The 12526-nt window shown below is 38.7% G+C and overlaps 3 protein-coding genes across 3 annotated transcripts; 2 read left to right on the top strand and 1 right to left on the bottom strand.

Annotated features, from left to right (window-relative positions):
• The first annotated feature begins 932 nt into the window (after positions 1 to 932).
• Positions 933 to 2021, top strand: LOC105964515 (F-box/kelch-repeat protein At3g23880). The gene has a single exon (XM_012989023.2). It carries the CDS (start codon positions 933 to 935, stop codon positions 2019 to 2021), a length of 1089 nt encoding a protein of 362 aa, XP_012844477.2.
• A 518-nt stretch (positions 2022 to 2539) lies between these two features.
• On the bottom strand, positions 2540 to 3857 carry LOC148770697 (uncharacterized). The gene is made up of 2 exons (XM_088818008.1): positions 3531 to 3857; positions 2540 to 3256 (listed from the first exon to the last, which is right to left on the bottom strand). The coding sequence occupies exons 1-2, from the start codon at positions 3855 to 3857 to the stop codon at positions 2540 to 2542; spliced, it is 1044 nt and encodes a 347-aa protein (XP_088674134.1).
• Positions 3858 to 6131: 2274 nt separating this feature from the next.
• LOC105970645 (Nucleotide-sugar transporter family protein) lies at positions 6132 to 8150 on the top strand. Its single transcript, XM_012995478.2, has 2 exons — positions 6132 to 7367; positions 8024 to 8150. The coding sequence occupies exon 1, from the start codon at positions 6268 to 6270 to the stop codon at positions 7321 to 7323; it is 1056 nt and encodes a 351-aa protein (XP_012850932.1). The 5' UTR covers positions 6132 to 6267; the 3' UTR covers positions 7324 to 7367; positions 8024 to 8150.
• Positions 8151 to 12526: the final 4376 nt, after the last annotated feature.

Here is a 12526-nt window from a genome sequence, read left to right as displayed (position 1 = left end):
GTCAACATAGTAATATTACTCTATTACACAATAATAATGAGTTTTGTTGTGTTAATATTACTGTGCTAGAGATTAATATAGCAATATTACTGTGTTAAAGTAGTTTAGTTAATTTTATTGTGTTTAACAGTAATATAGTTAATATTACTGTCAATCACAACAATATTGCTGTTTAAACGAAAAAAAAAGTTACACAAAGAAAAAAAAGAAGAAAAAAAAAGAAAAAAAAAATCGAAAAAGTCAACTCCGGAGAACGGCGAAAAAATCCGGAAAAAAAAAAATAATTGAAAAGCCAGAATCCGGCGGGAAAAAAAAGTTTATGAAAATTTATTTTTTTTTGAAAAAAAAAGTTTTGGGTCAAAATTGAATAATTTGTGAAATTTGGGGTCAAATTGAGATTAAATTAAGTTAATGATGAAATTGGAGCATATTAAAGTATGCTCCAAAAAAAGTCAAAATTAAATTTTTATGGTCAAAATCGGATTTTTGTGGACAAAAGTGATTAAATTGGGGTTACAATTAAGAATTGGGTATAAAGGGTTGAGGGTAATATTGACATATACATAAATGTTTCCTTTATTTATTATAAATATTAAATGGATGGACTTATTAGTGAAAGAGATATAGTCCCTAAACCTAGAATAATAAACATGCTTGGTTGGGGACTTATGCACAAAAACGCCTTATTTTATTCCTTTACAAAAATTTGAACCATGTGTGGACTTATTGGTAAATGATTTTTTTGTATGGACTTAATGGGCTTATTTGCAATGACCTCTTTCAAGAGCGCAAAATCAGTTAGGTTATTATTGCACGTTGGGCTGGGCCATAAAGAAGAAGCCGAAAATCATGTTACACAGTAAAACCTAGGTATATATACCTCTAGAAGTAGAAACCCTAAAACAAAGAACACATCATTTAAAAAAAAAACCATGGCAAGAAAATTAGCGAAAACATCACCATCAAATATTCCGCCGGAATCACCATCAAATATTCCGCCGGAGATAATTGAAATTATACTGTCAAAATTATCATCAGTTAAATCTCTTCTTCGATTCAAAGCAGTATCAAAGTCATGGAATACTTTAATCTCCGATCCTTTATTTATTCAAAATCATCTCCAATCGTCGAATAACTCTTCGGATAATCTCTTCTTAATGAGGTTTACAAATTATAGCGGTAAAGGGTTTTGTTTGGTTAAATTAGAAGGTCAAGATTTCGACACGGAAGCAATATTGAAGAGTCCGTATGGTTGCAACATGATATTATGCGAATGTAACGGCGTCCTACTTGTGGGCGACTCTACGTACAAGTGCAGCAGAAAATATGTGTTGTGGAATCCATCAACTCGAAAGGAGATATATTTTGACTGCCCGTGTGCATTATTTGATAAAGATGAGATGTTGAATCCCGGGATATGTTACGATCCGATAACAGGTGATTTCAAGGTCGTTCTTATCGGTAGTGGGTCCTACGCAATATATTCGTGCAAGAACAATTCTTGGACGGAAAAGAAATTAGGAATCCGATACACAGGCACCACTTGTCATGGAATCTTCGTTGACGGAGCTACCTATTGGCGGCTATTTCACTACAATGAAAATAATGCGGAATTGTTGTATTTCGATCCGAGAACCGACGAGCTCAAGACGTTGCAAAAGCCTGAACAAGTGAAATATGATGGTGGTTCGGTATTTATTGGGGTGGCTTGTTTGAGAGGTAACTTGTGTTTGTACGTCACCACGAGAGATTTCGGGGCACAGAAAATTCAAATTTGGATAAAGGAAAAGGGCATTCGTTTGGGGGAGAATCCTAATTGGAAAGAGTTGATAACCATTACCGAGAATGTGCCGACTCGGACATTGTGGTTTAAACCCTTATGTTTCGTCGGAAATGAGATTTTAATTCAATCCGTTTTTACGGGGTTTCTCTACTATAGCCCTTCTGAAAAGACGTTTGAAGTATTCGATAAGAGTTGCACGAATCGAGTCATTCCATTTCGAAATAGTCTGTATTTCTAAAAGCTCGAGGATTTTTAATTCCAGTTTTCGTTTTTATTTTTTATTTTTTTTCAAATTGAACTGAAATTAGTTTTTCACTTCCAAGAAAAAATTAGAGTTTTTTTTTCTTTTTTTTTTTTCCCTTCGAAAAGTGCTAATTTCGATATATACAATCTGTCTCATCATATTCACCGCTGGTCTTGTAACATACAAAAGTTACAAGGCTGTTGCCATATCCATTGTTTCTGATCATTATCATCCAAAAAAAAAATTAAGTGATTGAACTATTACATAATTTGTACAATCATATTTTTATATAACTTAAAAGAGTTTAATGTAATTAGCTTAGTTAAAATTTATAAATATTTACTTGTCTTGTCTTGTGTTTTTTTTTTACGAATAATTCTTAAACAAAAAAAAGGGGGAGCTGCTGTTGGATTCCCATATTTTTTTAGCAAACACCATTACAAAATCATGGTTCGCCATTTGGTGCGTGTGTTGTAAGGCCACCTTTTTTTTTTTGAAGAACAAGAATTTATTTAAACATAAACCGCCAAATCGTTAGGAAGCAAAACACCTTCCGTACAATGAGAAATATGCCTCGTGGCAAGTAAGTGGGCTAAAACATTACCCTTACTTCTAATGAATGAGAAAAAAAAAACGTATGACACCTCACCAAGATTGAGGGCGTTGATAACTTCTAAGCAATCACCTTCGATGACAACGGAGGTCCATCTTTTTGAAATCGCGAATTTCATCGCCTCTAGCACTGTTCGGGCATCACACTCTGTTGGAGATGGGCGACCTGGAAGCTTCGTAACTGCCCAAGCAAGATACGAACCGCTATGGTCCCTAGCCACCAAGGAAACCGTGAATGGCTTACCTTGTGGGAGAGTTGCGTCAACATTAAGTTTAATACATCCTGGTCTTTGTGCAGCCCACACCGAGGATAGAGAAGCCTGTTGAGTAGGGGAGAGCCGTTCCATGTGTTGCTGATAGTCTGCCAAAAAAGCTGCACACCAACTCACTGATATGTCATCCATGTTAGCATTACCATTGTGCAACAAATTGTTCCTCATGCCCCAACTTTTCCATGCAACCACCATGGCCAGATTGAAAATGTCCAAAGACAGGGTACGACGGAGCAACGATAGCCATCCCCAGAAGGTCATTCGTCGATCAAACGGGTTGAGAGAAAACGGAGGGGCTGACCACATGCCATGCAGCTCGGCAAGAGATTGCATGCACGAGAGATTCTTCAGATACTCCACAATGAAAGCACAAAGGAGATGGAATCATTTTTCTTCGTTTAGGCTCAACACATGTGGAAAGTGATTTCAAGCACGCTCTTCAAATGAAATTTCGAATTTTGGGTGGCAGCGGGATGTGCCAAATGAAATATTCTTGATAGGATTCACCACTACTCGATCCCACATTATGTGGGTTTTTTCTACTTCTGGAATAGAGATCGTACATCGCGTGGTAGCACGAGCGAACTGAGAACTTGCCATTCTTCGAGTAGTGTCAAACCCAACGATCTGTCGAGTTGACGCTACCAATCAGAATGCTAAGGATGCGATCCCGGTCAATTGGCCAAAAAGTGTTGTCCACCAGCGGAAAGTTCCAAGAGCGGGAATTCGTATCAATTAAATCCGCCACTTTGTCCGAGAAGGCTGTGTCAATTGGCCTAGAATAAAGGATTCGAAAATTGGAGCTATCGGGAATCCAAGGATCGCCCCATATTGCCGTAGAGTCGCCATTCCCAATTCTTCGTCGAATTCCCACCAAGACCAAGGGCCGAGCTTTGAGGAGGTTCCGCCAAGTCGTCGAAGGCCGAAAACCGATCACTGCGGTCATCACATTCCCCGAAGGGTTGTAAGGCCACCTTATTGGGCCAATGTTTTGGTCCACTCAGTTCATATTATTTAGCTCATTCATCTTAAATCTGAAATTTTAAATGTCATTTCAATTTTGTGAATATCATTTTGACTGTTAATATGATTTTGACCATTTTTTAGTTTGATTTGAAATCAAACACAAAAATTGTAGTTTTTTGAGTTAACTTCTAATCCAACTTGAATCAGCTAGATTGAATGTAAGATGACAAGGTTATGAAAGAATGAGTTATGTTTTAAAATTTAGATAACTCTAAACAACAAATTTGTAGGCAATATTCATTGTTTCATTCATATCTTTCTCTTCCAACATTCAATCTTGGTGATTCAAGTTGGATTACAAAGTTAACTAAAAAAATTACAAATACGCTATTTTGAATTTTGCCATTGGCACTTTACGAATAAGTCTATCAATGGGTACTTATTCATAAAGGGGTCAAGACAAAAAACTCTTTTACAAGACAATCCACACATGGTTCAAACGTTTGTAAAAGACTAAAATAGCCCCTCATATTTTAATATGTTCTAATTTCGTCATTTAATTCAATCTAACCTTAATTTGACCCCAAATTCCACAAATTATTCAATTTTGATCAAAAACACAATTTTATGGACAATTTCGTCCGTCGGCGCCGTTGACTGCCGGTATCCGACTTTGACTTTTTTTTTCTTCCTGATTTTTCCGCCGGTTTCTGGCGTTGACCTTTCCGAATATTTTTTTTAACATCTTTTTGCCCCCGTTTAAATAGCAATATTGTTGTGGTTGACAGTAATATTAACTATATTACTGTTAAACACAGTAAAATTAACTATACTGCAGTTTAACACAGTATAATATTGCTATATTAACACAACAAAATTCATTATTATTGTGTAACAGTGTAATATTAATATGTTGACCGTTCAACAAATGTAAACATAATAACACCCCAAAAAATTAATATTACTGTGGCTCAGCCTCGACATTGATAAAACACTTTGCCATTTTGACATTAATAAAGCACTTAGTCATTTCGACATTAACAAAAGCCACAGTAATATTAATTATTTTGGCTTTTAATTATGTTTACCTTTGTTGAACGGTCAACATATTAATATTACTCTATTACACAATAATAATGACTTTTGTTGAATTAATATTATTGTGCTAGAGATTAATATATCAATATTACTGTGTTAAACTGTAGTATAATTAATATTAATGTGTTTAACAGTAACATACTTAATATTGTTGTGTTTAACAATAAGATAATTAATATTACTGTCAACCACAACAAAATTATTTCTAAACGTGGGCAAAAAGATGTTAAAGAAAAAAGAAAAAAAACGAAAAAGTCAATTCCGGAGACCGGCATTGACCGCCGGTCCACGCCGGAAACCGGCAGAAAAATCAGGAAAAAGAAAATAAAAATAATAAAATCGAAAAAGTCAACGCCGGAGACTGACGAAAAAATGAGAAAGAAAAAAAAGAAAGTCAACGCCGGAGACCGCGGTCAACGTCGGAGACGGACAAAATTGTACTCAAAATTGTGTTATGGGTCAAAATTGAATAATTTATGAAATTTGTGGTCAAATTGAGGTTAAATTAAATTACATGATGAAATTTGAACGTACTTAAATGTGAAAGACTATTTTAGTCTTTTACAAACTTCTTGACAATATGTGGAATTTTTTGTGAAAGATTTTTTTGTCTAAACCCCTTTATGAATAAGTAGCCATTAATGGATTTATTCATAAAGTGTCTTATTGAAATTTAGTGTAAACAAATTACTTAAAAAAAAATAAAAAAAAAAAAAATAAAAAAATGTGACTAATAAATACTTAATTAATCCAATCTCATATAATTTAAATTAGGGTTAAATACAAAAACTAATTTAAATTTTCGTCAGATTTTGGAAAAAATATAACAATAGGGGTTTTTGTTTTTATGTGTTTTACAAGGCGATATGTTATACAAAGTCCGTATTACAGAGTGATTTTATATTTAACCCTTTAAATTATTAAAAAAAAAACAAAAAGCAAAAGAACTAGAGAATAGAGATTAACATTTAATATACAGACTATTTCAAAAAAAAAAAAACATTTAATATACAGACAGTCAGTGGCCCCCACACACTAGATCGATCCACTTCTGACATTCCATATCCAACAGCCCTCATTTCACCTGCCCCACAAATCTAAATCTCCACCGTCCATTCAGATCCAAACTCCCCCTCTCTCATCTCTCCCAATTCACCCAAAAACACAGTCCCCCCAATCCCACTCCAGATTTCTGCCCAATTGCAAAAACAATTCACACACACTAATCACCATTACTACACACACAGATTTCCGCCCAATTGCATAAAAATCCAATCTTTCGATTTATTGTAATGGTGGAGGCACAGTCTTGGACGACGAGAAGAGGCAGCAACCCGCGTTTCGAATCCAACAGCGACCAGGTCTTGGATATTCCGGCGACCCCAACCGCCGAAATCCGCCACCAGAGCCACCCGTCTCTGATCTCCCCCACCGTGCTCACCGCCGCCATTATCGCATCGTGGTATTTCTCCAACATCGGCGTGCTCTTGCTGAACAAGTACCTCCTCAGCTTCTACGGATACAGGTACCCAATCTTCCTCACAATGCTCCACATGCTATCCTGCGCCGCCTACAGCCTCTTCGCCATTAAATGGCTCGAGGTGGTCCCCTACCAGCAGATACACAGCCGCCGCCAGTTTTTCAAGATCCTTGCTTTGAGCGCAATTTTCTGCTTCTCAGTTGTTTGTGGAAATACCTCACTGAGGTACCTCCCCGTTTCGTTCAACCAAGCGATCGGCGCCACCACCCCGTTCTTCACCGCCATCTTCGCGTTCGTGATTACGTGTAAGAAGGAATCCGCCGAGGTTTATTTGGCGCTTGTCCCCGTTGTTTTAGGCATTGTTCTTGCTAGCAACAGCGAGCCGTTGTTCCATCTTTTCGGGTTCTTGGTCTGCGTCGGATCGACTGCCGGGAGGGCGTTGAAATCGGTGGTGCAGGGGCTTTTGCTAACCTCGGAATCGGAGAAGTTGCACTCGATGAATCTGTTGTTGTACATGGCTCCGTTGGCAGCCATGATTTTGCTGCCGTTTACTTTGTACATCGAAGGGAATGTGTTGGCTTTGACGGTCGAAAAAAGCAGGGGAGATGGGTTTATCGTGTTTCTATTGATCGGGAACGCGACGATCGCTTATTTGGTTAATTTGACGAATTTCTTGGTCACGAAGCACACGAGCGCTCTGACGTTGCAAGTGTTGGGCAACGCCAAGGCGGCTGTGGCCGCCGTTGTGTCGGTGTTGATATTTAGGAATCCGGTTACGGTTATGGGTATGATGGGATTTGCGGTTACTGTAATGGGAGTTGTTCTTTACAGCGAAGCGAAGAAGAGGTCTAAAGGCATACCTCATTGATAATAATAATAATAATAACAATTCTTGATTTTCGGCCGATGGAGGTTCGTTCGTTCATCCGATTTTGAATGAATTTATTTCTGGGATCAAATCGTTTTTAAGATATTTCGACGATTCTATTGTATAGGAAGATGGGGTTGAGGGAAAAAGAATTCTGAGTTTTGTTTTGGCTTTACGTTTTCGGGAACTCGGGATGGTTGAGAGAATCTTGAACTTTTTTTCCGGTTCATGGCATTTTTTGTATGTTCGTTGAACATAATTGGGAAATATTTTACGACTCGATTCTTTTGATATTGTTGTTTCGGTTTGTACAATTGTCCTTCACATTACATTTGATGATTTTTTTTTTTTTTCGGTTGCATGCAATTAGAACTCGATTCTCCTCTTGTTGGCTTGTATGTGCGGCGGAGATGGAAATTTTGTTCTCATAGGGATCAAATATAAACTTGAGGTTCTCCATTACTCGAAATATAACAAATGATTATATAAAATACTACTACCCCATTTCAAATTAACTGTCTTTTTGGAACATTTCTTCTGCGGCATATTATCTGTCACTTTAGAATACAGTTTTGCGTTAATTACTCTAAATTCTATTAAACGTTAATTCTTACAAGTTGTTTTGGAAAAGGTGGTGGGTAATAAGTTGGTGCATAAATTTGTCACATGATCCATCACTCTCTTATCTCGTGTGTTGCAGCTGGTTTTCCCCATGTTATCTCTTGTGATGGAATTGTTGAAAATTAATGGAAGAACCAGGCTTTGGGAGTTGAACTCATCCACATGAATCTTGGAAAAGTATTTATTCGGTATATGAGATCCTGCACCTTGTGAAATACACCATGTGGCTTTAAACCGTAGATCCGTATAAATACTATCCACTAAACACACATATACATGGACGCGCGTGTTATCATGTGTGGATCGACGGTGTAAAACTGCATGGTATATTTCACCGGGCGTAGGATCTACAAAACCTTATTCACACGTATGCACATGTATTTAAATTATTTTTTCAGTTATTAATTGTAGATTTCAAAATCCACAAGAAGTGAACTATATATATAGTTATTTTTTGAAATTATTTACTCAAATTAAAAATCAAGATCATGGTAAGCTTTGCATAACACTTGTCCAGAAGAATTAATATGTGTTTCTAAAAAAGTTAAGTTACACAATCGTACTCCATAAACTCTATTTATGTAGCAACAATTGGTGAAGTTCATGAACGATCACCTAGAGCGCTTATGAGATTCTACACTTTGTGAAATACACCATATGATTTTAAACCGTAGATCAACATAAATAGTTATACACTAAACATACATACATATAAGTGTGTGTTATTATGCGTGGATCAATAATGTAAAACTATACAGTGTATTTCACTAGGTGTAGGTTCTACAAAATCCACCTAGACATGGATATCGTTAAACATGTAAACCCCATCTAATAGGTTAATTAGCCTTGTATATTATAATCATGTCAACATTTCATTTTATAGGATTGACTGCAAAATAATCAAATAATTCGTTTAATAAGGGATTAAGATAAATAGTATACTTCATAATGTATTAAGATATTTTTAACTGAGTAGATTAGTCATGATTAACTAAATAATATGATTTGGTTGCACCAAACAAGGCGATAACAAACACCCAATTCACACAAATTCAAGCACATAGGTCTCTCTCTCTCTCTCTCTCTCTCTCTCTCTCTCTCTCTCTCTCTCTTGTTTATAAAAAAAGGATAGTCATTGGTTCCTCGGTTCCACTTCCAGGTGACTCGGACCCACGATCAAATAGGTTCGAGGTGCTTAACAATAAGCTACTTTGTCAAACACATAGGTCTCATTTGGGAATGTTGATGTCATTTATGGTGAAATTTAGTATGATTACATGATAGTGTAATATGTAACTATCTCATGTTTGAGACTTATAATTAATTATACAATCATTGTATTGCATAATATTTTTCATTGGAGTTATAATAGGGATTGAGGTTGAAATCAATGTATGAATAAGACTTCAATAAATTTCGGACATGCTTTTAATAACAAGTTTCAAACCTAATCCCTAAATATAATTTTTTTTTTATAGTAATTCCAAGTGATATGCCTAATTGGGTGGACCCAATGGGCCTACAATTTCCTTACATACTGGGCCACGAGCCCAATATCGAAGACCACAATCACCGAGGTCCAATCACCTTCAAATAAGGTTTGGGCCCAACAATCTCATTTAAGCTATAAATAAATGTTTGAACTCATTCCTCAAGGTACGTCCTATTAACTGAGCAATACTATTAACTGTATTCTCTGGACTATTTCCACTATCAGCACGTCTGACTTGAGCGTCGGAGGGGTTTCCGCCGGATCAACCCCCGGCCTAGTTCACGTGTTCTATGATCGCAGGTACCTCAGGATCATCAAGTTGTCAAGCTACTGATCCGCTTTGCTCTCCCAGTTCATTTTCTACACTACCCTAGGTGATCTAAACTTTTGCATCATCATTTTGGCGCCGTCTGTGGGAACGATGCAAACCAGATCACGTAGCCAACAAGATCCTCCTGAGGCGTCTGCTCGGAGAGAAAATGACACAGCTAACGACCTCCCACCTAGTGGAGGCTCTGACTTGCCACCTCCTCCACGTCCCATGGATCCGCCTCGCGAGGTTCAGGTGATCCCCCCTCGGGACCCACCACTCGCCGATCCACCACTCCCTGCTCCTCGAATGGTTCAAATAACCGAGGATGCGCTCCAACGCATGATAGCAGAAGCTTCAACTCGCGCTGCCATAGAGGCCGTGACCCAATATATCGCCACGATGGGAGCAAATGCTCCCAACGCGATACCAGCACCTGCTCCACCTGTGGAGCCACCTATGGCACCACCGCCAGTCCAGAACCAAATAAGTGTCTCCTCCTCTACCTCGGACCCACGGTCCCGAATGCAACAATCTACTCATCGCCAAGATGCACGAACTGAGCGACGAGACCGACGTTCACCTTAAAGAGGCAACACCTCTCACCAACGAGCTCCTCCACACAATGGTGGAGAGATTGAAATTAGCGGTCAGCTATCTCGCTCAAATCACCTTCCCCACATAGGTAATACCATTGGTGGAAGGACAATACCTCCAATAAGGCACAATCCCTTCACTGTCGCAATAATCAATGAGATACTACCCCAACGGGTAAATGTCTCGAGTCTACCGCAGTTCGATGGAACTGGTGACCCACAGGAGCACCTTGAAAAGTTCTATGCCATGGCAGATCTATATGGCCCAACTGATGCGGCAATGTGCAAGATGTTTCGCACAACGCTCTCCGAACGAGCGTTGAGCTGGTTCAACTCCTTGCCCACTGGGTCAATTGAAGCTCTCTCCCAACTAACAGATCGCTTCACCCACCATTTCGCTATCAACAAAGAGTACGCAAAGACTCCCGCGTACCTCTTCATTATCACCCAGAGAGAGGGCGAGACCCTCCGCAACTACATTCAACGATTTGTAGAGGCATCTCACAAAGTTCCTAACGTGGGCGGAAACATGCTCGCTAGAATCATTCAACAAAACTTGAAGGAAGGTAGATTCAAGGAATCTATTGCAGGAAGACCTCCAACCACTCTGGAAGAGTTATTAAGTCGCGCTGAGAAACACGTGCGCATTGAAGAGGCTTCGGCCCTCCCTCCTCCCAAGAGAACAAGAGATGAAGATTACTTCAACACCCGGCGACGAGATGGCCGACGACAATCGTCAACATCTCATTGATAATCTCCTTATACTTCCAATGATGTCGATGACACTTGGAGTCTATTGAGCCAATAACATTGTTCGTGAGCACATCATCCTAAACTGGGGGGCTATCATACCTTAAGGATGATACATCCCCTCACCTCCCGACATCAATTGAACGAAACACTTACATCATCTACTTAGTACAAGTTTATTTATTTCGAGCGATTCGCTCCCTACTTGTTTATTTACCTTCGCCTCAAGTAGGATCGAAACTTCACCTTTTCGATCAATGAATAAAGCTAGTTATTTTCTATACTCTCGATGTTATCGCTCTTTCAACACATAATTATTAGCTCAAGTCAACATAAAATCAGGGGGCTTACATCTGCCCCCAAAATATTTCGTTTGCCAAGGGTTATCTAATCCCTGGGGGTTTATAGTGCCCCCAAAATATTTCGTTCACCAAGGGTTATCGACCCCATGGGGGTCTACCTCTGCCCACCTCGAACGGTTCAGATAACCGAAGAGGACCTTCAGCGTATGATCGCCGAACCTTCAACAAGATCAAATTCTACTTGCTCCTCTAACGGTTCAAATAATCGATAAGGACCTTCAGCGTACGACCGCAAAAGTTTCAACTCGTGTTGCCACTGAAGCAATGGCACAACCGTGCGCATCCACCTCAGACCATAGGTCTCGAGCGCCTCATTAGTAGGGGGTTATCCCATCCCAAGGTGGGCATCACCCTTACCTTTCAACCCCAAGTGGGTGCACATCTCATCTCAAGAGACGAGTATAATCTCCCTACTCAAAAAATAGAACATCCCCATCCCAAGGCGGGCATCACCCTTACCTTTCAACCCCAAGTGGGTACACATCCCATCTTAAGAGACGAGTATAATCACCCTACTCAAAATATAGAACATCCCCATCCCAAGGCGGGCATCACCCTTACCTTTCAACCCCAAGTGGGTACACATCCCATCTCAAGAGACGAGTATAATCTACCTACTTAAAAAGTAGAACATCCCCAAAGGGGTGAACATCAACCACCTAAAAAAAAAAAAAGAAGATGAAGAAGAAAGGAACAAGAAAAAAAAAGAAGAAAAAAGAAGAAGTTGAAGAAAAAAGAAACAAGAAAAAAAAAGAAGAAGAAGAAAGAAGAAGTTCAAGAAAAAAGAAAAAAGAAAAAGATGAAGAGAAAAGAAAAAATAAAAAAGAAGAAGAAAAAAGTAAAAGATGAAGAGAAAAGAAAAATGAAGAAGAAGAAGAAGAAAAAAAAAAAGAAGGAGACAAAAGAAAGAGGAAGAAGAAAATAGAAGAACATGAAAAGAAAAATAAAAAAAATAATAATAAAATAATTTAGCCAAGCCGCGCGCCCTCAAAGCTGGCCAAGCCGCCGCGCGCGCCCTCCAAGCCAGCTGCGCGCGCGCACCCCGAGACCCACAAAAAAAAAAAAAAAAAGT

Source organism: Erythranthe guttata, chromosome 5 (genome assembly GCF_056151865.1).
Source record: "Erythranthe guttata isolate IM_541 chromosome 5, IM_541, whole genome shotgun sequence".
In the NCBI taxonomy this organism is placed as follows: Eukaryota; Viridiplantae; Streptophyta; class Magnoliopsida; order Lamiales; family Phrymaceae; genus Erythranthe; species Erythranthe guttata.
Note: the sequence above shows the minus strand (reverse complement) of the source record. Positions and strands in the feature narration are given on the sequence as shown.

Bases quoted from the DNA above. Each gene is read 5' to 3' on its own strand.
- LOC105964515 (XM_012989023.2), top strand. From the start codon at position 933: ATGGCAAGAAAATTAGCGAAAACATCACCATCAAATATTCCGCCGGAA.
- LOC148770697 (XM_088818008.1), bottom strand. From the start codon at position 3,857: ATGACCGCAGTGATCGGTTTTCGGCCTTCGACGACTTGGCGGAACCTC. The intron at 3,257-3,530 runs GTTTGACACTAC...GAGTATCTGAAG, and splicing joins TCAACTCGACAGATCGTTGG to AATCTCTCGTGCATGCAATC.
- LOC105970645 (XM_012995478.2), top strand. From the start codon at position 6,268: ATGGTGGAGGCACAGTCTTGGACGACGAGAAGAGGCAGCAACCCGCGT.